This window comes from Opisthocomus hoazin, chromosome 1 (genome assembly GCF_030867145.1).
Source record: "Opisthocomus hoazin isolate bOpiHoa1 chromosome 1, bOpiHoa1.hap1, whole genome shotgun sequence".
Lineage (NCBI taxonomy): Eukaryota > Metazoa > Chordata > Aves > Opisthocomiformes > Opisthocomidae > Opisthocomus > Opisthocomus hoazin.
In genome coordinates this window covers 124,647,733-124,671,391 of record NC_134414.1, presented here as the reverse complement: position 1 = coordinate 124,671,391, position 23,659 = coordinate 124,647,733, and the positions used below count along the sequence as shown (strand labels likewise).

At 40.4% G+C, this 23,659-nt stretch overlaps 1 protein-coding gene across 4 annotated transcripts in view; it reads left to right on the top strand.

Moving 5' to 3' along the window:
- The first annotated feature begins 446 nt into the window (after window positions 1-446).
- EPHA6 (EPH receptor A6) overlaps window positions 447-23,659 on the top strand; it is a 543,420-nt gene continuing 520,207 nt past the window's right edge. For 2 of the 4 annotated variants that reach the window (XM_075434878.1, XM_075434861.1), the window contains exon 1: window positions 447-728. In XM_075434878.1, coding sequence (XP_075290993.1) covers window positions 626-728 — 103 coding nt within the window. In that variant the 5' untranslated portion in view covers window positions 447-625. The remainder of the gene's footprint in view (window positions 729-23,659) is intronic. The other 2 variants (XM_075434886.1, XM_075434870.1) reach the window with 1 other exon arrangement.

The following is a 23,659-nucleotide window of genomic DNA, read 5'->3' as shown; positions in this document are numbered from 1 at the left end:
GCCGGGGACGGCGGGCTCGGGGATGCCACCCCGCAAGTTTCCTTGATGCCTTCGGGAGCGTGAGGAGGCGCCCGGCCCTTCTACCCCTTCCGCCTTGGGAGCGCGGCGGCAGGGGCGAGACCCTCCACCCTGGGAAACTGAAGCCCCTCGGCGCTGCCTCCGGCCGGGGATGCGGGGTACCGCGCGGCGCGGACGGGGGAGGAGGCTGCTCCCGCGGAGGAGGCTGCTGAAGCTGCCGGGAGCGCTTCTGCGGGGCTGAAGGTGCCACTGGCCGGAGCCGGCGGAGGGAGCGGGGCGCGACGCCCCCCGGACCCCGCCGCCGCCGCCGCCGCCGCCGCCTCGAAGTTGCCGGTGCTCTCCCGGCTCCCAGCGCCGCCGCCCCTCGAGGCAGGGCGGCAGCGGGGGCTGCCGGCGCCCCCGCCCGCCCTCGCCCTCCGGCCCGCCGCCGTGCCCCGGGACCCCGCTGGTGGATGCGCTCCCCCCGGCCCGGACAGCCCCCGGCTGCAGTGCAGGCAGCGCAGCCCGCCGGGCCTCACCGGACCCCGCCGGGCCGGCGGGCGGGAGCGCCGCGGCCGCGTTCTTCGCCGGCCTGAAGGAGGACGGGGAGCCTCGGCGGGCACCAGCCATGGGGTGTTGTGAGGCGAGGGGATTGCTCTGGAGAGTCGGCCTCTTCCTCCCCCTGCTGACGGCGCGCCCCGCCGCCGCCGGTCACGTCGGCAGCAACCACGGTAAGGGCGGCCGGGCGGTGCGGGGCGGGCGGGCTCCCGCCAACTTTCCGGCGGACGGCGGCGGGGAGGGTCGGCGTCCGCGCCCGGCCCGGGGAAGCGGGGTGGCAGCCGAGGCCAGTGTCAGGGCGTACGGTCCCCCCGCCGGCCCCTCTCGGCGAGTTTGGCCTCTCCCGGGGTCGGGGGGTGGGGGGCGAGGGGAGTGCGGGGCCGGGCGCCTCCGCCTTCCGCCCCGCCGCCCCGCGAAAGTCGGGTGTTGGCGAGAGGGGAGCGGGGGGGACTTCGCCGCCTTCCCCCGGCCCCGGGAGCAGCGAGGTGCGGAGCGGCGCCGGGAGCCGGGGGTAACGCCGGGGTTGCCGGGGCCGGCGGGGCGCCCGCGGGCTCTCCGGACGCACCCGCAGCCAGCGGGGTCGGCGGCCGAACTGCCGGGTGGCGGGGAGCCGAAAGTTGCCTCCCGGTGGGGTGCAGCCGTAGCATCTCTGTTACTTCGAAATGCGGGTTTAGGGTTCACTTTTTTCCTCTTGCGCAGAGCGCGTTCGGAATGGGTTTGAGAGAGCTCACGGCGCGTTAAGAGAAACTGCTGTCCGTCAGCGAACTGTTCAAAGGTGCCCGACTGCCCTTAACACCTAAATTTTAAGTGCTACGGTCTGATTGTCCGAAAAAATCCCTTTTAAAGTATTTATCACAGGGGCATGCTCATCAGGTCTTACCGAAGACAGTATTGTAATTCTTTAGGTTATAAGGTGCACGTTTAAGAAAAATGCCTCTGGATTAAGAAGGGAATAATCCTATTTAGAAAAATAAAACTAAAAATGCACAGCACATCCACAGGATATAAAATTTTGTTAGGAAGAACTGGAAAAAAAACCCATAACTGATAGAGAAACATCACGTTATGTGTTATCGAACATCTGGATAACGCATAGCATTTCCTTAACTGTTTGTTTAATGTACATCTCTCAAGTTGTGGAGGCTGTACTATGCGTCTGTTCCTGAATTAGGAGAGTCTACCCTACTTCTAATATTATTTTTTGTACAATTTAACTTTCATCTAATGGGGTTTTAATGTGGTGTGAGTGAAAATATGGGAACTGAAGGGCAGCTCTGAATGTTGCTTCTGAGAGAAATTATTTTACTGGCTGTTACTGAAAGGAGCGCTGAAAATGACTGTGGTGGAAAGTAATGGTCAGAGAAAACAAACTGGTTTTAGTTGTGGAGTGCTATCATATATAGTTCATACATTTTCACCCTTATGTTTTACAATCCATTTTCAGTGTTTGTTGTATCCATATGGGTAACAGGAAGAGAGAAGAAAATATCTATAGAATACTAAAATGTGGTAGTATGGCCACAAATACCCTGAGCAGTCAGGGTCAGTTATGGCAGGGACACTGTGATGAGTACTTTCAGTTTGTGATTGTGTAACATGCAGTCATATCAATGCCGTATTGGATTTTGCCCTTACTCATGTCTTAGAAGACGTCAGATTTTTGCAGTACCACAACACAGTTTTCCTTTTATGTCATTCTCATTAGTGCATGCTGGTGTCTGCTACAATACCACAAGGCCTAAGAAGACTCGTGAATGTGGTCTAAAAAAATCCGTTCGCTGTGTTATGAAATAGCCAAGACACAGTATATACATAAAAGGTAAAGAATTTTTATTAAGTAATGCAGGTTAGTTTAGGTTTCTAAAGTAGTATTTGATATTCCTGGGATTAAATTAGTAATGTTTAAATAGTATTTTAAAAAGCAGGTGAAAAATAGGGAAAAGAGTTACTAAAACAGTGTAGCCCAAAGAAAAGTCTGTCAAGGATGAAGTGTTTTTTTGATGTTGACGTAACTTTTCCAAACAAGTTCAGGTATTGAGGTATTGGCTGTACAGAGTACTGATGAATTACCTAACTTCGGAGTAAATTCTCTTTCTGTACCTTGTTTCAAAACTTCCGATAAAACGAGGGGCCTGTTATCTTTGGTAGTGTCATTGTACCATAGAGGTCAGATAAGAAGTGTAACTCAACAAAACACATGTGGACTGAAAAGTCACTGAATTAATACAAGTGCTTCAAAACACACACCCCACCTGATTAATGAAATGCTGGCAAAAGAATCTACTGTGAAAGATGACTTTCTCTAAATGCAGGAGTTGGATGAAAGAAAATTAGTACGATAAAGAAGTTGCCCATTGTGTAAACACTTACATGCTTAAGTTTAAAATGCCAGTTACTAACATGTGGAATCCCAGCTGTGAAAATTTTTTTTAAATCTTGTGAAGTTAACTGAGGAAGAATAATATATCTTAAATTTTCGTAAGGTGGTATTTTCGGCACATACATCTTGGAAACATGTTTGCAGTAATTGCCGTTGGATTTTCACTTACAATAATTATAACTTAGCTTGGCTTTACTATCTGATATGTTTGGTCTTCTATTTTGTAGTTACAAGCATACCAGCATTAATACTAAATTGCAAAGGAATGTTTTGTTTGGGTTTCTTGATTGTGTGGGGGAAAAAGGTGGAAGGGGAGTAAGTTTATTAATCCGACTCGGTAAAGACAGCCCTTCCACTTCATTCTTGATGGTTTATTTCTTGTTATTAAAGAGGGATTTTCAGAGAATTGATATACTCCGGTCTTATAAATTCTTGTTATTACTATGTTTGGATTAATATTTTTGTTTGTTTTCCTCAAACAGATTTTTTTTTTATGTAGTTCCAAGACTTTTAGCTTGTCATTCTTCACCCAGTAGATCAATGTGTGGTGTCTTACAGTGTCTGTGGCAAGGCAAACAGAAAACAGTGCTACTGACAGGGAGGTGAACTTACTCATTTATCTTCATGAAGTGGTAAGTTCAAAAACGAATTATGACCATGCTAAAGGTTAGTTTTTACTGCTAAGAAAAACGCTATAGGTGGGCAAGACCATGGAGCTGCGTAGGAACCATGTACCACTGCAGCCTGAAACAGAACTGCTTGAAACACAAGCCTCAGTTAATGGTGTAGGGTGAGTGCTTTCATGTTCATCTAAATTTTCATTAGTTGTCCAGGACATCAAGTTACGAACAAGTTGTGTTCTTATGCAAGATTTCAGCCTGTGCTGTAGGTTTGTTGTTTGGTTGCCAGAACACAATGAATTGGGCAATTACTCTCAAACCTAAACCCACAGATAATAGCATCTGAGCTGTCAACTGCTTTGTGCAAAACGTGTATGAGTTTTTAAGATAAAGGTCGCATCGGGTAACAGGTTGATGGTATCCTGTGCTAAGCGTGCATGCATGTATGTTTCCACATATATGTACACCAGAAAGAATTTTTGTATCCTAGTTTCTTTCAAACTGTATCTGCTGTTATCTGTCACCAGACAATGAACTTCTGAAGTAAACTATAGAACTTGCGGAGTTTATAAAGTTTCATGTCTATCAGTGAACTGTAAAAGGAAGTTGTTGCTTTTTCAGTTACCAGGTGTCGATATATCTTGTCAGGTTATGCAAGGTTGGTCTTTTACACTTCCTTCTAAAAGGCTCCTGTATTAATTTTCTTCCTCTTACAAAAAAAATTGAGGTAAGAAAAACTGTCAAATGTCAGTTCCGAAATTTGTATAGCCTTTGTTTTCACAGTGATTACACTTGATGTAAATTGGGTAGCTCAAAGTAGCTTTTTGATTCTGGTATTAAAATCTCAGACAGATTACTGATGACCTTGAGTTATTCATCAGTTCAAAGAAGTTGGCTTATTTTTATTCATGTATTTATTTTTACGTAAGTGCAATCCATCACAGATAAGCACTCTTTCTGAGTACAGCACTCAGAATTTTCCTGCAGCAATAAGGAGACCAAGGACTAAGTGTCTGTAGGGACTGAACTTCTCTCTGAATGAGACTGACGTTCTACTACTAGAGGATATCTCTTACGTTTAGGACTTAAGGTACTGTGAAGAAGGCTGTGCTGCTGCTGGTGTTGTAGTTGTCCTGGTGGGTTCTGCTGGTCAGTTGTCCAGCTAGTATTTTTTGTGAGCATCTACATAATTACGGAAAAATGAGAAAAATTAAATAACCAAAGTTACTGCGGTAAAAGTATGTCATTCTCTTGAGCGAAATCATGTTTTAGTCTCAAGCTATTGAGATTTTTAAGAACATTTTTACCCACGTGTCCGACATCCATATAGACTTGAGTAATAATGAAGACTTTGGGACCTCTGTAGCTGTAGATATGTGTGAAATGACATGTATCCAAAAGCCTCGATTTATATGCCATAAGCAGGAGATGAGCAGACTTGCAGTTAATGCTTCATGATATATTCCTGGTGTTGTATTTGGCAGTACAGCGTGTTGTTTGGATATTTTATTAATTGGTTTTGGACAAATGAGAGTGATTGGTATGGAAATACTAAGAATTAAATAATGTGTAGCTTAAAAAGATACAGGTTAAAACCAAGTCAGTACAGTAGTTCTCATGTAATTTGAGGGTGTGAAAACACCACAGAGGAACTAAAGTGTTTCCTAAAGTATACAGCTTGGCCTTGTTGCAAAAGGAGGTAAATCACAATTTAAGCGAGGTGTTATAAGGGAGTATGGAAAAATAAACTGAAGAGAATAGTTGATAGTTAGTGAGCAGTAGTTTTTCCATCTCATGATTTATTCGGAGAGCAGTGTTTTCACTTTCAGACACCATCTTCCCTGTGTCAGGAAAATGCCAGAACAATTCCTAGAAACCAGACTGACACCAGCGCGGAAGGGACAGCTGTCCCACACCTGCCTACTCTTCTGAGGTCCTTTGCAAAGTGTCCGCTGCTGGCTGCTTTGAAACTGGCCTTCAGTACTGGATTGGATATACCTTGGGTTTGATCCAGAATGACCCTTCTTATCCTTCTATGAATTTAACAGTTAGTTTTTGGCCAGACAGTATGTCTTCTGGCAAGTTAAATACTTTACAAATGAGAGAAGGAAAAGGCATGCAGGAAATAAATTTTTTTTTCTTATGGAAATCTGCTCCGTGTTTCCAGAGAAGTATTTTTAGATCTAAGTAATTAGATCTAAACTCTACTCGAGGGTTTGTTTTAGGGTATCTGATGTTAGACTTTTCACCTGAGAATTTTAGAAAACTCTGAAAGTTCAGTAAATGGTTTGTCGATACGATATAGAGTAAGTTAATATTCAATTCGTTGGCGACTTTTTTTTGTAAATTAAAAGCGTTTAAAAACGTTTAAAAATCTCATTTAACTGTTTAGTGATATTTAGAAACTGATCCGCATGTGCAATATGAGAAGCATTTTATTGTTCTTATATCCAAATATAGCATGACTACATTAGGGTATATTCTTATTCCATCTGTGTGTGTAAGATGGAATGTTTCCATTAGGATCACTGAATTTCTCTAGCTTGACACTGACACAGAGAAGAGGTTGGCCTTTTGTTTGTTTTGCCTGTTAACAAGCTGAACTCTATGACAGAGAGAAAGGGAATGGTAAATAGTGTGGAAATAGACCAGTAGGGAGAGAAGTTATTTGTCCAAAATCTATCCCGACCTCCAGAAACCATATTATCATGCAGGAGAGGTCAACAAAAAATACCTATTGTGAACAATATGTCTGCAGAAGCTGGTTTTGGACTTCTAAATGATGTGCCAATCTTTATGATAAGGTGTCCGAATTACTGCTGAAAAGAAGATTTCTCTTATATGATAAAAGCATGAAATTGTTTGCAGGATTTCTTTCCGGTCTATACAAATCAACTTACTCAACTTTATGAGAAAATGAGAACTTTCTGTTAGATTACTTTCTGATTGTAGAGTGCCGCTTCCTTATCATTTTTAGTTCTGTGAACGTCTATCTGGGCAACTTGTGTAAAATTCAGGGTTTCTCTAGTAATAATTTTTTTTTCTTACTTGCCATAGGTTTGTAAGACATGTTAAAAACCTAAAGATCTGTGTATTTTTATTGATTTGTTTGTGTTTAGAGCTTTTAAAACGCATTTGTAAACACTTCTTTCTATTTCTGTACTTATTCCTCACAGTAATGATCACTCTGTCTTCTGTTGTAACAATGCCATGGTATTTCCAGACCATACAGAAGGCTGCAAAATGTAGCAGTGAACTTATCTTCAGCTGGTTCATTTCTCCTGTAATCCCCTTAGTCTTCCACGTATTTCAGCAATCCTTATAGTGCTTCCAAGGATGCTTTAATTATCAATCTTGCAGCACCTTTCTTTCTTGTGTAGGTAGGCTATTGATCTTTCCCACGTCTAAGAACAAGTCTGTTCAAAATAGGCAGGCATTGAAGAGAAGTCACTTCAATTAATCTAGCATCCATTTGTAACGTAAGTGCTAATTTTAATGTGTTACAGAACATAGCTTAGAGACCAGTCTTTGCTTTAAATCAACTGCCTGTTTTATATGGATATCTGAAGCTTGCTAATCCATTGTATTTTAAGAAACCCACAACCCTAAGCCTTCCCAACAAAACCCAAAACAAAAGCCCCTGAAGGTTTTCCTAGTCAGTAGGAAATTTTGCTCATTTAATTGTCTCACCTACTACATAATCATTCTGTATGTTAGCATTTCTGTCCCTTATTTTCTTGGATTGCTGCATTTGAACTAAATTCTGTCATCCTGTAGAAAACCATAAAGGTGCTGAATACCTTGATAAAGGTCATAATTTAATAATTAGAGAATTATTAATTTTAATCAATGAAGGTATTTTTGTGATGCTTTAGATAGATACTTTTATAGATAATAAAAAAACACTACCCAAACAATGCATGGATGTTTTTTTCCCCGGTTGATGATACTGTACAAATAGTTTTCTGCTCTTTAAACAATTGTTTTACAGTATGTCATACTATGCACCAACCTTTAAGCCAGCAGATACTATTACTTTGTTTTATGAATCTATTCACATTCTAAACACATAAAGCCCCAATAATTATTGTGTGTATTTAAAGAAAGTAGGGGTATTTTCTGCTTTAAACTAAGATCTTATTAAAAAGTGCTCTGATATTCTTGACTGACATTTCTTTTGATGGTCCAGTAGGGTCAGTTTTTTAAAATTCAAGAACATTTATTTTATGAGGAAATTGTATCAGGATTAAAAATAAAATTTCCTTTCTGTAAAAGAATCTAAGGATTTAAAATGTGTTTTGTCTTTAAATATAAAAAGGTGAAATTCATGTTTAACAACTCGGAAATCTTGATTCAAAACCCTAGAAGCGTATCATTATTGAAAAATGATAATGATGTAACACAATGTAGAATGAACTGTGTGAACGTCAAACACAGACTTGAAACAAGACGAATCAAAATAAAGAACTTTAGATTTGAATCTTTTCCTGTTCTTTGAAAATCTGTAAAGATACTATACTAAGGATATTATAAAATCTGTTTTTAAATGATCCCAATGTTTTTAAGCTCTTATCCCTAACTTCCCCCACATACACTTCTCTGCCAAGCTCTACACCTTGTTTCAAAGTTCTGTGTTACTGTGATTTATCTCTATGCACAGAAGGAGACAAACTGAAATTTTGAGGGAAGGTTAAATCCTGATTTTGTTTGTATTGCCTGCCAGAGAAGGCCATGCTTCATTCATTTGTTCACCAGCTTCATGACCCTTAACACTTCCTTAACTGTGGTGTTACTGTTGCTTGAAATACTCTTCTGGAAAACATGGGGGTTGAGGGGGGCTGCTGCAACAGAGAAACCCACGCACACTCTCCAGGATGCTCCTGTAGGGGAAGAGGTATGACCAGGGCTGGCCTCTATCCATGGATCTCTCCTCCTTGCACCACTGGGTGCAAAACAGTCCCAGTGTAAGAAACATGGAAAAGGTCTTCTCTCCTTGCGCCTGCTTTCCCTTTCCCCTCTCTTCCACTGTGTTCATGCTTGAAGTCTCTAGGAAGAAACAAGAATTTAAAGGTGTAATGCTCTTTATTTTAATATAAATTCTTGGTTTGTGTTTAGGAAGATTTGTAAGAAGCCGATAGAGTTTTTTCCTCTTAAAAGAAGTGGTTTTATTTGTTCCAAGTTGACTGAATTCCAGGTGTCTGCTGTTTGCTGACGGGTTTTCCAAAAAGAGTGATACCGGATTAATAAGGCTAGATGCACAGCAACTCCTCATAGGTTAGTGCAGGTCTGTTGGATAGCATGGACAATATAGCAATCCAGAATGAACATTTTAATATACGGATATGTTAACTGCATTTGTAATACAGCATTCCTTCATTCCAACAGGTTTTTGAAATTACACAGGTTTTAGGTTAGAATAAAACCAGTGCTGTGTCACTTCTATGGAAAAGAAAGGTGGGCAGTAGGCACCATCTGTAACAAACTGCTGTGAAGGTACACACACAGCGTGAGGACATAGTAAAAAGTATATTTACTGGGAGCTCTACTGTCTCAATCCATTTAATGGCTTCTGCACCTAGAACAAAAGGGGAAAAGTCACATACAGCAAACAGTATCATTGATGCATGTAATGAGTGATTTGTCTTGGCTGGGGACCCTTGGTTAGAGTGCCCTTGCTGCTGTAATTTGTATTCTCTGGCTGCTGGTCGCTTCCTAGCTTAAAATAAAGGAATAAAAGAATGAATTAGAAAGCATTCGGTAAAATAATGCACTAGCATTTTAATCTTGGTAAAAGTGATTATCTCGCAGAAATTTTCCAGGCAAGTTTTCCCATTGGGTTCCAGATGCTGGTTTGAAATCAAATTCTATGGGAGAAAATTCTGCTAAAGTTTAAAATTAAATAGTTCAAATATATTTTGGACATATTAAAAAAAAATATGAAAGGAGACCTAGCCATTTTTTATGTAGTGCTTCCATTCTTTGTGGTTGGAAATTGATTGCATGAAAGCATTTGGACATGAGATTCATGTTTCAAAATGTGGTTTGAATCCAGAACTTTTCTGCTAAACAAAGCAGGACCATAGAAAATTGCATATTCCTTCATATTCTGTTGTGTCTGGTTACTGAAGATCTTTGAAGGGGAAAGTAAGGGAAATAAACCTTTGTCTCTGTTAGATTCCTTTTGTTTATATTGCTGAAGTTGCTAAATGCTTACGTGCCAGAAGAATACAGCACAACACCTACTCAGAGCGTTATGTCAGATTTAATTGTTCAGTTTCATGGACTTTGTTTCTTAGAGAAGCATTTAGTTTAGGTAAAAATGAATACTGTTAGTATTTAGGAATGAAGAAACATGATGAGAGATGTGGCACACATGAGCTTCTCAGCCAGACTTGCACTCAGATTCGATGGAAACCCAAACTCTGTTGCTGCTGAGACAACAGTAGGAATGTTTACCCTGTGATTTTGGTGTATGATAAAAATTGCAGTTTTCCAGACTGAGAATTTCAGAAAGAATTAGCTTAATTTGCTTCTTTAAAAAATATAGAAAACCATCTTATGTTAAGGGTAAGAATTTGTCTTTGCAAAATGTTGTGTATTGGAAGTGATAAAGATGTATTGCATTCAGAGGAAGAGGAGTGATTGTGTATACTGCGCAAAGAAAAAGGGTCTACTAGAGAGAGGTATTGTATAAAAACTGCTTCTGAAGAAATCTGGGATTGTGGAAGTCAACCAGGAAATTCGATGGTATTCCATGTCATGTTAATGATTCCTCTTGATGCAGATGTCTATAATGTTATCATATACTCAATTTTTCTATAGGCTGTCTAAAGAGCATCTCACCTAGTGTAGAGAAATGAGTGCTAGTGGTTGGAAGGAGTCAAACATTTCTTGTTGCCGTTGTTTAATACATAGCTCTATGCAAACATTAGGCTGCACGCAGAGTTACTTTTTCAGTGTAGAATCTCTTCAAAACTAGTGTATTTTACAATATTCTTTTGAGCAAGCCTTCTGTAACTTTATAGCCACTGAACTAAGGAGAAGAGTTAAGCCTTTTAGCCTTTAAGCCTTTTAGCCTAGGTGGCCAGTTTGTGACACCCACTGCATATTCCAAGGAATTAGTTTTTCATGTGCTCAGAGGTAGGTGGCAGAGGTAGATATAACACTTTGTTTTTCAGTGTAGTCTTCAGATAAACTGATAGCTTTTTTTTTTTCCTTCCTGTACATAACTAATTTGTTCTCTGCTAGGAACATTTTATTCCTGTTTTAAAAATCCATAATATATCAAAACTCAGTTTGTGAAAATGTTGAATGCAGATGAAATGTATTTGTACCACTCAAAGATCTGAAACTTTCTTGAGATTTTGTGTATTTGGTCTCTCAACAGCCTTCCTGAAGTCAAGGCCGCAATCCCTCAGCAGAAGCCTTGGCCAGCTGGCTCATGGAGCTGTTTTTGACTCCGACAGTCTTGGGAACCAGCTATCATTGAAGTAGACTGTGAGCCGTTGTGATTACTTCAGTCCTGGCTTTTCCTAACTTTTATGTGTGGGACTTGGTAATCACATTAGTGTAAAAATGTAGTTAATATGGAATTTCCGTTCCTACTTGTGGTGGTTTGACCGTGGCTGGACGCCAGGTGCCCACCAGAGCTACTCCTCAGCTCGACAGGGGAGAAAAAATACAACAAAAGTCTTGTGGGTTGAGGTAAGGACAGGGAGTTCACTCAGCAATTACTGTCACGGACAAAACAGACTCGGTGTGGGGAAATTAGTTTGATGCGTTGCCAGTCAAATCAGAGTAGGATAATGAGAGATAAAAACCAAATCTTAAAACATCTTCTCCCACCCCTGCCTTCTTCCTGGGCTCAACTTCCATCACGATTTCCCTACCTCCTCTCCCTGAACAGTAGAGGGGGATGGGGAATGGGGGTTGCGGTCAGTTCATCACATGCCGTCTCTGCCGCTCCTACCTCCTCAGGGGGAGGACTCCTCACACTCTTCCCCTGCTCCAGGGTGGGGTCTGTCTGGGTGGGGTCCCTCCGATGGGAGGCAGTCCTCCACAACCTTCTCCAATGTGGGTCCTTCCCACAGCATGCAGTCCTTCACAAACTGCTCCAGTCTAGGTCCTGTCCAGAGGGTGCAGTCCTTCAGGAACAGGCTGCTCCAGTGTGGATCTCCTGTGGGGTCTTGAGTCCTGCTAGCAAACCTGCTCCAGCGTGGGCTCCTCTTTCTCCACAGGGTCACAGGTCCTGCCAGGAGCCTGCGCCAGTGTGGGCTTCTCATGGGATCACAGCCTTCTTTGGGCATCCACCTGCTCTGGTGTGGGGTCCCTTCCATGGGCTACAGATGGATATCTGCTCCACCATGAACCTCCATGGGCTGCAGGGGGACAGACTGCCTCACCATGGTCTTCTCCACAGGTTGCAGGGGAATCTCAGCTCCGGCACCTGGAGCACCTCCTCCTCCCCTCCTTCTTCACTGACCTTGGTGTCTGCAGAGTTGTTTCTCTCACACAGTCTTACTCCTCTCTCCTGCTGCACGTACTGTTACACAGGGCGTTTTTCCCCCCAGCTTAAATATGTTATGCCAGAGGTGCTACCACCATCACTGATGGGCTTGGCCTCGGCCAGCAGCGGGTCTGTCTTGGAGCCAGCTGGCATTACTATAGGACATGGGGGAAGCTTCTGGCAGCTTTACACAGAAGCCACCCGTGTAGCCTTCCTGCTACCAAAACCTTGCTATGCAAACCCAATACACTACTGCAATTTTTATATTTTAAGAAGTTCATTTTTTCTCTCCCTGTTCACATATCATTCAAATAGGATGATGGTTTATTTAGATTTACAGTGTAATCCTTTGCTAAATGATCTGAATTACTTGGGGCAAGAGAGATGTCATCTTCCATGGCATAGGCGTTAGATGGTAATGAAGGCATGCACCTTGCAGTAGATTATGCTAAGCGGCAAAGGAATTCTGAAACTTGCAAGTAAAATAGGCTCATTTTCAGGTTACACACCAGGGTTGTTCTCTTTGGGTTGGATAAGAGCTCTAACGGTCGTGACCTGCCATTCTGTGGTTCTTTTTATCACTTCAGTTGTCCTTTCCTTTCTTTCCTCCTTTTTACCTTTCTTAACCTTCTTCTGCTAGATGGCTTCTGTCCACCAGTGCCCACAGTTTCCTCCTTTTTTTTTTTTTGTTTTTCATGGTTTCATTTCTCAGCTTGCTGCATTTGATTTGGGATGCTTGTCTTCCTTGTCCTTCCACTCTCAGCTCAGAATGAGATGAGAGAATACAGATGAAAGCTTTCTGCACCAGTTGACTTGGAAGCCAGAAGATACAGTGAAAGGACCATCTTGTGCAGCCTCCTAACCTTACTATGCAATATGCTTAGTTACTCTGTGATGACAGTATCAGCACCGTCAAATTGATACATAGGGTCTCTTAAGGGTAGAATGCACTAAGCATAGATAAGCTTTGGCAGTGCCAAAATTTCAAATTGCTATAATGAACACAGCAACAGCTTGGGTAGATGTAAACTTATAGCAAAGGACATCAGTGAATGTCTTATCAAGATGCTTTAAATCACAGAAATGCTAGTGTTCTTTAAGTAAAGGTGCAAAACGTTTTCTCTTGTTTCAGTCCTGGAAATATTTGAACAGTTTTGTATGAATTTTTTTGCAGAAGCCCACTTCAAATGTGAGGTTTGACATAGAATGTTTTAGTTTGCAAAATGGGAAAAGGCAAGAAACTGTTGTAAGATGAGAGAGTTAAGTAACATGAGCCATAACCATAGTTAGAATGGAGGTCACACTTGTAGGTAGTTTCCCATTTTGTTCCTTTCTCATGGCACACCTGTTGTTGCCACAGTACATCGAAAGTTCCAGTAATGCTTAGCCTATTCACTCTACTAATAATAATTTTCCTTACTAATTTTGTAACAAGTAGTTTTGGTTTTAAATAATGTCCTGAAGCCTTAGCATTAGTGGGTTTCCATCATATTAGAGCAAATTAGGATATTATTTTTAACAACTATAGTCAGTCTGATAGATGTATTTTATACTTGAGAGATGGGCCTCAAGAAATAAAAACTGATTGAAATTGGTGCCACAGATGGCTATTTTGAAAACAAAAAAGAAAATCAATAATAGATTAGGCTTGATTAGATGTTGACATTTAGAACTGCACACAGATAATGTTAAAATTTACCGACAACAGACAGTCTTCTTCCTGGTTTGCATTTATACCTCCATTCTTGGTTCAGGTGAATCATGATACATACATTGTAAAGGTTAATGAACAAATTACCATATAGCTCATCTGATTGTTCAGGCTTTAACCTGGAGAACTGAATGTTTTATAATCTAGCTTGTCTTATGGGGAACCTAATTTGTTTAATTTTTTTTTTGTTATATGAAATTCTGATTTGTTTGAATGTTTAGATGAGTTCAAAATAATTTATGAACTGATTTTCTGTCCTACCTTCCTCTCTATACACTTGTTTTACTCCACTGCGATTTAAGCGTAGTTGTACATGACTTGCATTCATTTTAGGTCAGAAGCGAGTGAGGATCACAGAATCACAGAATTGTAGGGGTTGGAAGGGACCTCTGTGGGTCATCTAGTCCAACCCCCCTGCCGAAGCAGGGTCACCTACAGCAGGCTGCACAGGACCTTGTCCAGGTGGGTCTTGAATATCTCCACAGAAGGAGACTCCACAACCTCCCTGGGTAGCCTGTTCCAGTGCTCCGTCAAAGGATCATGGTCTTTAGTTACTTCCTTTCCGTTTAATAAATATATCAAACAGGGATCCCAGTATAGAGCATTGTTTCATCTTGCTAAGTAGTTTTCTTCAGTATCTAGCTGTTTGTTCGTATTTCATTTTACCTCCTAGTCAGTCTTTAATGCAGAACAGTACTTTTACCTCCTTCAACAGGATTGTCAAATTGATCTTTTAACCCAATTGGTCTTTGCAAAAATTCAAGCCTTTTCCAGCTCATAACTAAAAGTGAATGAAAAGTCCCAAGAGGTTTCTTAATCCTGCCTCTCTGCCTTTCAGTTCCAATAAATACCTTTTTCTTTTAGAAATAACAGTTTAAAAAATAACTGTGTGTTACTATTACTGCTCAAGAACTGAAGTTTCTTTGGTGTCTGCACTTTTTTGTACGTTTGATTTAAGCCCCATGTCCACAGTTTCAGGGGGTCACTTCCTCGTCAACAGAAGTTTGTTGATGACATAAAACTGAGTGGCTGACATGCTAGAGGGTCGTGTTGCTGTCCAGAGGAACCTTGACAAGCTGGAGAAATGGTCTGACAGGAACCTCGTGAAATTCAACAAATTGTGTCCAGTTTGGGGTTCTTCAGTATAGGGGAGACAGGGACATAAAGGACATACTGGAGAGAGTCCACTGAAGGATCACGATGGTGATGAAGGGCCTGGAGCATCTGTGCTATGAGGAAAGGCTGAGAGAGCTGGGTCTATTTAGCCTAGAGAAGAGAAGACTTGGCGGGATCTTATCAGTATATAGAAGTACCTGAAGGGAGTGTGCAAACAAGACAGAGGCAGGCTATTCTCAGTGGTGCCTGTGACAGAAGCAGAGGCAGTGGACACAAACTGAAATATAGAAGGTGGTTTCTGAACATCAGGAAACACTTTTTTGTGTTTTGAGAACACTACATTGTGGTGGTTCTTAACCACACTATGGTGGTATTGGGTTTTGAGAACACCACACTGTGAGGGTGACTTAGCTTTGGCACAGGTTGCAGGGAGGTTTTGAAGTCTCCCACGTTTGGAGATATTCAGAAGCTGTCCAGATACGGTCCTGGGCAGCCTGCTCTAAGTGGCCTTAGATGAGCAGGGAGGATGGGACAAGGTGACCTCCAGAGGTCCCTTCCAACCTTAACTATTCAGTGAATCAGTAAAACACATCACTAAGCAATCCAGATTTTAGCTGTGAATGTTTCTGTTTCACTCAGACTCATATCTTCCTAGCCCCAACAATATCTGTAGAAGCTTTCTATTGCATTTAATTGAAGGATCTCGACAGGGAAAGAAAATCTGTGAAGGAAGAAAGTAAGTTGATTGGATATTGACAGTGGGTTAAACCTTTTTCTTTGAATTGTAACTCTGTAATGATATTTTAAAAAATGAATAATAGTATGTTTGTGGTTTTTTCATCCATTTTGTTCTCTTTAGCCTTGTGTGTGGACTGGCATAGGTAGATGTGTGCCATTTTGAATTGATAAATAATTTCAGCATCAAAATCTGCACTGGCATAAATGAAGCTGTGAATAATCAGTGTTCTCCCAGATATTTCTGCACTCTGACACGTTCTGTAGGATCATTTGAAGAGGAATCAGTTAGGACATAATTGTACTAGGAGCTATTAAAGTGTGCAGATTCAAGAGAAACAAGCTTGTGTGTCAGTGAAAGGCACTGTGACTTTCTTAAAGGGAAAGGACAGCTGGACCATTTGGGTATCAGAGCAGAAAACCAAGACCAAAGCTAGAGAGATAATAATCACATAATGAATATACATGCTATATATTCATTTTATTGCTGTAAGACAATGCCCCAGATAAACACAATGTCTTCTAGATCAGCTGTGACTGAAGAAGGTATCACAAGGCCCAACATGGAGAATGGGAATTTTATAATGTCCAGTATACTATAATGATGCCAAGCCAAGGTTGGTGATAGAAATCAAATGCATATACCAGTAGGTTTCAGTAAACCCAAACTTCGAAACATTGTGAGGTAGCATCAGAAATAGAGCCTGCAATAGAGTTATTTTTATTTCTTTTGTTGTGCAAAACTCAAACTTTTCCATCTAGCCAGAGATAAAAAACCAAGATTCTTGGGTAATAGCTCACTACAGTTGCTGGGTTTTGAGTAAATCACTAAATCATGGCTTGGGAATCAGTTGCATTAATATACATCCGCGTCATTTTCTTTGTTTTCTCTCCTTAGCTGTCAGTATTATTTCCATGTTATTTGAATAAAAGTGAAATGTGGCCTTTTGAGAAAAAAGTCATTTTGAGAACCCTGTTGAGATGTCTGGCCTAAGTATCTTCTTCACTTGTACACATGGAACAGGCGTTGACAATGTGCTCTGTTAGCAGGTAATTTACATTAGTGTCCTGTACAGCCTCCTTATAAGCTTCCAGTGAGTTTAATAACTACGGATTTCAGTTTTGGCGGAATCAGTTTATTTCACTTATGTAAGGGACTCACCCTATGAATTTGGAAGGTCCCATTAATTCACCTGAAATTCCAGAAGTAGAAATGAATGAAAAAATCCCCAAGTAGCAGAATTTTTTCACAACAGAAAAATAGCATGCTATATGTCCATTTGCAAACGAGGATGGCTGAAGTGAGTCATGTGGAACTGCACTCAGTTATGTAATTAAAGATACACTAATTCAAAGGTGCAATGTTTGGTTTATATAAAAGGCATAAAGGGAATGGGTAGAACTGGAGTTGCTGCTTCACAGAACTCGGCTCTAAGTACCAGCCATTTACCAGGCCATGCTGATGTTACGGAGTGTGAATTATACCAATAGCAAAGCATATCAAAGCTACATCGAGGGCTGGGAATGAAAGAGAAAGACAGCAGAGCAGAGTTGTCTCTTTGGGGTTATTGCTGTTAAGCAGAAGCTTGTTAGGTTTTTTCCCCCTTCTGTTGTAGGAATTTTATTTTGCCTTTGAAACACTAAAAATTAGTTAAAATGAATACTGGGGTTGGGTGAAGTGTTCTGATGAGTTGTATAACGAGAAGCCTCTTTGGAGTTGACAAGTTTGTGTGCCTTGCTCGTATTCTCAGACCAAGACCATTTGCCACAATCCAAGCAGATGAGAATTTTCTACCTCTCCAAGTTACATGAGACTATTAAAGCAATTTGTGGTTTGAGATTTTTTCCTTCACTGTAGCTTGTAATATACTTTACTTATTAGGTTCGTAAGGACTGCTATCTTAAAAAAAAATCAAAAAATAAAAAAAAAAAGTCCTACTATGTGCAGGTTCTTCATAATACCCTTCAGTTAGGCATGTGCTTAGTTAAGGGTTGTCTTTTTTGTAGTGTTTCAAAAAGAAAGAAGTTAGTGAGTTGATTTTCAAGATGTGCAAAGAGTGATTGAGGAACTGTTTATTCTTTTGTACTAAGATATTTAAACTGTTAATGGTAATAATGGATGCTTGAGTCTCTGACCTAAGGGGTTCTTTCTTTTCTGATATCTGGTGTTCTTATGTCCAGATGAGATGTGATTACACCAAATTCAGTGAATACATTGCCCAAATGAACTGATTATTTGAGCTGCCAGGTAATAGCTCAGGTTGACCTCACAGTTATTCAGCATGCACAAAACAATTACTTTGAATGTTTGGGTTTTGGAGCCTTCACTGCATCAAACTTATGTTAGAAGGTTTTTGATCTAGTTTAAACTAAGAGAAAACTATGAAAAAGAATTTAAGAAATAGTCTTGATATGAAATGCTTTGTGAATAAAGTAAAATTCTTGTTGGTGAGCTTCATGGAGGTAGTATTCTTTGAGCAGAGGTAATTTATGTGGCTTTAAGGAACATAAATATGATTTTCATTGTAGTAAAGTGATACAATTTATGATTAAAGCTCCTAAAATAGCAGTGGGCTATCCTTGTTTCAGATAATGAAATAGAACAGTGTATTTTTGATAACGGAGAAGAGAAGAAAGTAGGAAGAAGGGAGAAAAGACAAAAAGTCAAATTCTTCTGACTCTCTTACATGAATATTCTAGTTTACAAAATTTTGGGTTTAGTTTGTTGGGAAAAAAATGTTTGTTCAATAACATGTCATCTCTAGGCATAAGCGTACATATTTGTAGACTCCAAGCAGGTTCTAGTGCTTTTTAAAAATCACATAATTTAAAAAATATTAAAAAATAAATTCATTGCAGTGTAGGGTAGGGAAGAAGTGTCATCAAGTTGAGTCCACTGATTCCTTTTTTATTGCTCAAAACTGCTACAGTTCATAAAATGCAGTTTTACAGGCGATTAGTCCATAATGTGGGTTATGTCCTTTGGAGACTTACGTTAAAGATAAATGCACTACTTCAGAAAGATCTATACCATAGTTCTGTGAAGAGGGTTCAAGAGTTATTTAAGTGCTTTTTACTGTGTTCCAAAAGGAATTGGGTTGGAGGGGAGAAGTTACCACTGGCTTCAAAGACAGAAAAGGAAATTGGCAATGGAAGAGTCACTTTATCATTCAGCAAGTGGCTTAATTTCCTTGGAGGTGAGGAAAATATTTCAATGTAACATTACTGACATTGAAAGTTTTTTTTAATTGTGCTTGACAGAAAAAATAGCATTTGTGTTAATGGTACATGGTAAGACTGTTTAGACTGCATCGAGTGGCTCTATTGACTGTAACTGGAACACAGGATAGGGAAAGAGCTCTGTTACCACAAGCATAGAATAGAATCGTAGAAGCATGAAGGTTGGAAAAGACCTCTAAGATCATCAAGTCCCACCATCAACCCAACATCACCATGACTGCTAAACCATGCCTCCTATGATGCTGTATAAAAATGTGATTAGTTTTCATCATAAATCTAGTTAAGTGATGTTCCCTCATTGCTCCTAGTGGAAGGTGGTTCTGAATTTCAGTGCTATGAAATTAAAATGCATCTATAAAGTTGGTTCTTATTCATTTATGCTTGTGCTGGCATTGTCCCAAAGCTTAACATCTTTCTATTCTCAAGTTTTCTCCAGCTGCACTATTGTAGGAGGAGTAATATCTCTTCTTTTGGGTTTTGGAATGCTGTTTTTATCTCTCATTCAAGAGATTTCTGATCACTGTGACAGTTACAGTTGCCTTTGCTTGTTCTTCATCCCATTTTAATTCATTCTTCCTTGAACAAAGGTGTGGCTTTGCTGCTGAGATTTTACTGGCACTTTGTCCAATAGTAGTGTTTTTATTAGAAATATCTGGCACTTTCTGTGACGGTGTTTGTCTCCTTCATTCCTGTATTGTTTGATTGGTCCATAGTTGGCTTGTCATCAGCTAATACGTGCACATCTTATCTTCTCTGCCACTAGGCTTCTGCTTCATAAAAGAAAATCTCCTTGACTCCCTTTGGATTTTCTAATGATTTATGTTTAATGTGCTTCCTTCTTTATTATCCCAGATATGAAGAATCATTCCTTCTCACCCCATGGTCCCCCACATAGTGCACATAGTGTTCTAGCCTGCAGTCGTGTTGACAGTGCCTCCTGACTTTCCCATGAAAAAAATCTCATTAGAACAAGCCTACTTTGGCCAAGGACATTACTTAAATAAGATCAGTCTCATGACTAAGCTTTGAGGAATTGCACTGCAAATTGCATAGTTAAATACTGTCTCAAAAGCATACCTTTTATGCACTTCTGCACCTCTTTTGCTCACAATTTAAAGTGGCTAAAAACTCATTTACAACTAGTTTCAGTTTTGTAACACAGATTTATTTCCGACATTTATACAACAAAATGTACATGATAAGCGAGAATGTTCACTATCAATATGGTGTTGCCACACAAATAGTAATTTAATGCTATCTTAACTATAAAACCACAAATAATATTTCATAATTTTTGTAGATTCAAATCACTTTTCAGTTTGTATTATTCTGAAATAAAGCTGAAGGTAGTACTGCATTCTCAAAGTCAAATTGAATGAAATTATCTTCAAATTCAGCTGTAATTTTACCTTAATGCATTATAATTCAAATGTCAGCTTTTCTTCCGTAATTTTGTTCTGCTTGGCTATTAGGATCGCTCAGTACTTACTCTGTTTTATTGCTCTTAGATGAAATAAATTAAGCTGTATAGCAATATAAAAGATAATATTCATTGTTATAAATTTGGCATTTACACGAATGAAACATCTTAAATTCCCTCCTTCATCTGTTCAAAATTAAGTATGAGATTTAAATCACTTGTTCTGATTGAGAGCAAGCACTGGAAGTGAAGGGAGTATGGACAATCAAAAAAGCACGCTGAGATTCTGATCAAGGCATTCATTATTGTTGGTGGGAAACAACATTAAACAATAATTGATTGCATTCATGTAGAGGGTAGAGAGACCTGCAATGAGATAGTGTTATATTCATAGTCTGAGAATGATTTTGAACAGGTGGGAAAGGGAGAGTAACAAGCACAGTATTTCGAATTGCTCAGGTAGAGTGGTAGCTAGCTCTTGTAAGAAAAGAGGCCTTAAATCCTTGTGGGTTTGTGAAATATGTAGAATAAATCTGTACTCAATTTTAGATATTATCTCCCTTTATAGTTGCTTTTTTAACTAGGGATGTAATTGTATACATAATCTTTACCCTAAAATATTTCCTTTTAACACTGACTCTCTCCATCATCTCTTTCCTTATTTAATTCTCATTATAATCTCACTAATCCTTTTTATAGGTAGGAAAAAATACATAAAAGTAAAAAAAAAATTTTGGCCTGAAAGTGTCATTAGATTCAACAGTCTTAATTTAATGTACGCTAACTGTATTGAGGATATTGTTTACTCCGGAATAACTCTTATCATTACTGAAAATGAAATCTTGTTTCTTGCAGACAGCCTTCTGTCATTCAGTCTGAAATGAGAAGGGAAGACAGCTTCAGTTGTCTTAGTTTTAGTATGTCCTGTAAATTGCTACGTTTTGAACTACTGTGATTTAGAATTTTAGGCAAATCAGTTACTGATGATACATTTTGGATTCTCGGTCCATTTCTGGTGGCAAGTTGTCTTGATGAAAGCAAATATGTGCAAAGTCTGTTAGTTGCCTCCTCTTTCCAACTTTTACATCATTCCTGATGTACAAAGAATAATAAAAATGTTTCTTTTTAACAGAGTCAGGGTTCATCATCTTCCTGTACAGCCCATCTATCCATTACTGCTTTTCAGTGCCTTTCCTCACAGTGTAACAGTCTCCAATCCACGTTTTCCTACGACCCCAGTTCTGTCTTCCATTGTGAATTTTTTTGCTGTTCAACATTTCTTTCTTTCTTTCTTTCTTTCTTTCTTTCTTTCTTTCTTTCTTTCTTTCTTTCTTTCTTTCTTTCTTTCTTTCTTTCTTTCTTTCTTTCTTTCTTTCTTTCTTTCTTTCTTTCTTTCTTTCTTTCTTTCTTTCTTTCTTTCTTTCTTTCTTTCTTTCTTTCTTTCTTTTCTTTCTCTCTTTCTTTCTTTCTTTTTCTTTCTTTCTTTTCTTTCCTTTCTTTCTTTCTTTTCTTTCTTTCTTTCTTTCGCCTGCCTGCCTGCCTGCCTGCCTTCCTATCTCTCTCTTGTCTTCCCATACAAACCTATGTCTTCAGGCTAGCCATTTCTCCTTCAGAGTTCTCAATCTTTGGCCCTTCTGAAACTTTACCACTATCTCGATAAGACTGTATTTCCTTTTAGCCTTATCAATTCACATTATGCTTTTGCAAAATTAATTGTCTGACTGCTCTAGTCCACCCACTCAATCCATTCTCTGCTCTGTAGGCATCATCGGTCTTTTGGTCCTTAACCACCTTCATCAAACTGCTGTTCCCACAGCACTCCACTTTCATTGGCTTTTTCCTTAACTGCCAAGTCCACTCACTTGATCTTTGGGTAAAAATACCTGTCCTTAACCAAATGACCTTTAGTCTTAGAGTTTGTTGAGCTGGGTGGCCCCTCGTCTTGCCACAAACAACAGATTTTCTGCCTCCCTGCAGTGCTTCTTCCCTCTTACTACTTTGCTGTTTGCATCTTTGGCAGGTAACACTGTACTATATTTCTCCAGATTACTTCCAAATCCTTTGTAGTCCCAACTAGACTCTGACTATGCAGATAGAGATGCCACCCTTTAAAATCTGGGAGGAACCCTTTTTACTCAAGACAAAGTCATTGAATTATCTGCTCTGTAAGTCTTGCATGGCACGTGCAGAGCAATAAACCTGGGGGTGGGCAGACTAGGCTGATTGTTCTCCTGTCTCTCTTGTTTGTGACTTTAGGGCAGCTAGTGCTGTAGAGGCACTGCAGCAAATCAGCCCACTGACTCAAAGGGCTTCAACTCCACAAGAGGAGCTGAGGAGGAGGAAGCTGGTTCAGGGCTCTACCCTTCCCCATACCAGTAAGCAGGCATGTAACCACGCTATAGTGTATTTCTTTTAAAGAAAACTAGAATAGCAAAACATGCAGTTTGGAAGGCTTCATTAGCAGAATTTAAAAACTTGCATTGATGATATTTCTTGTAGGTCACTCTGCAACACACTTTTCTCTGTGCTTTTAACTGCATCTGGCAAAACCTTCAATGGAAGGTGAAAACAAAGGATTTCAAGGGAAGTGTGTATGTTGGTGCTTTAAAGGAGGGGGTTTGTATGAGCTGTGGAATTTCCTAAAGGAGGAACAAAAAGTGCATTGTTCTCATGCTTTTCCAAGTATTTACGTATAACAGATTTTCTTGGGCAGAAGTACAGGAGCAGTAGTAACTTTTCAGGCTTAGTTGTTGTTGTGTTGGTAAAAAATATTTTGCACTAGATCATAGATGCCTGTACGGGATACATAGATATGTAGATAGATGTGAACCTCATGAAATTCAACAAGGCCAAGTGCAAGGTCCTGCACATGGGTTGGGGGCAACCCCTGGTATTGATACAGGCTGGGGGATGAAGCGATTGAGAGCAGCCCTGAGGAGAAGGACTTGGGGCTACTGGTGGATGAAGAGCTGGACATGAGCCAACAACGTGTGCTCACAGCCCAGAAGGCCAAACAAACCATGGGCTGCATCAAAAGCAGCATGGCCAGCAGGTCGAGGGAGGTGATTCTGGCCCTCTACTCCACTCTCGTGAGACCCCACCTGGAGTCCTGCGTCCAGCTCTGGAGACCCCAGCACAAGAATGACATGGACCTGTTGGAGCGGGTCCAGAGGAGGGCCACAAAGGTGATCAGAGGGCTGGAACACCTCTCTATGAGGAAAGGCTGAGAGAGTTGGGGCTGTTCAGCCTGGAGAAGAGAAGGCTGCAGGGAGACCTTACAAGCAGCCTTCCAGTACCTGAAGGGGGCCTATAAGAGAGCTCAGGAGGGACTTTTTACAAGGACATGTAGTGATAGGGCAAGGGGTAATGGCTTTAA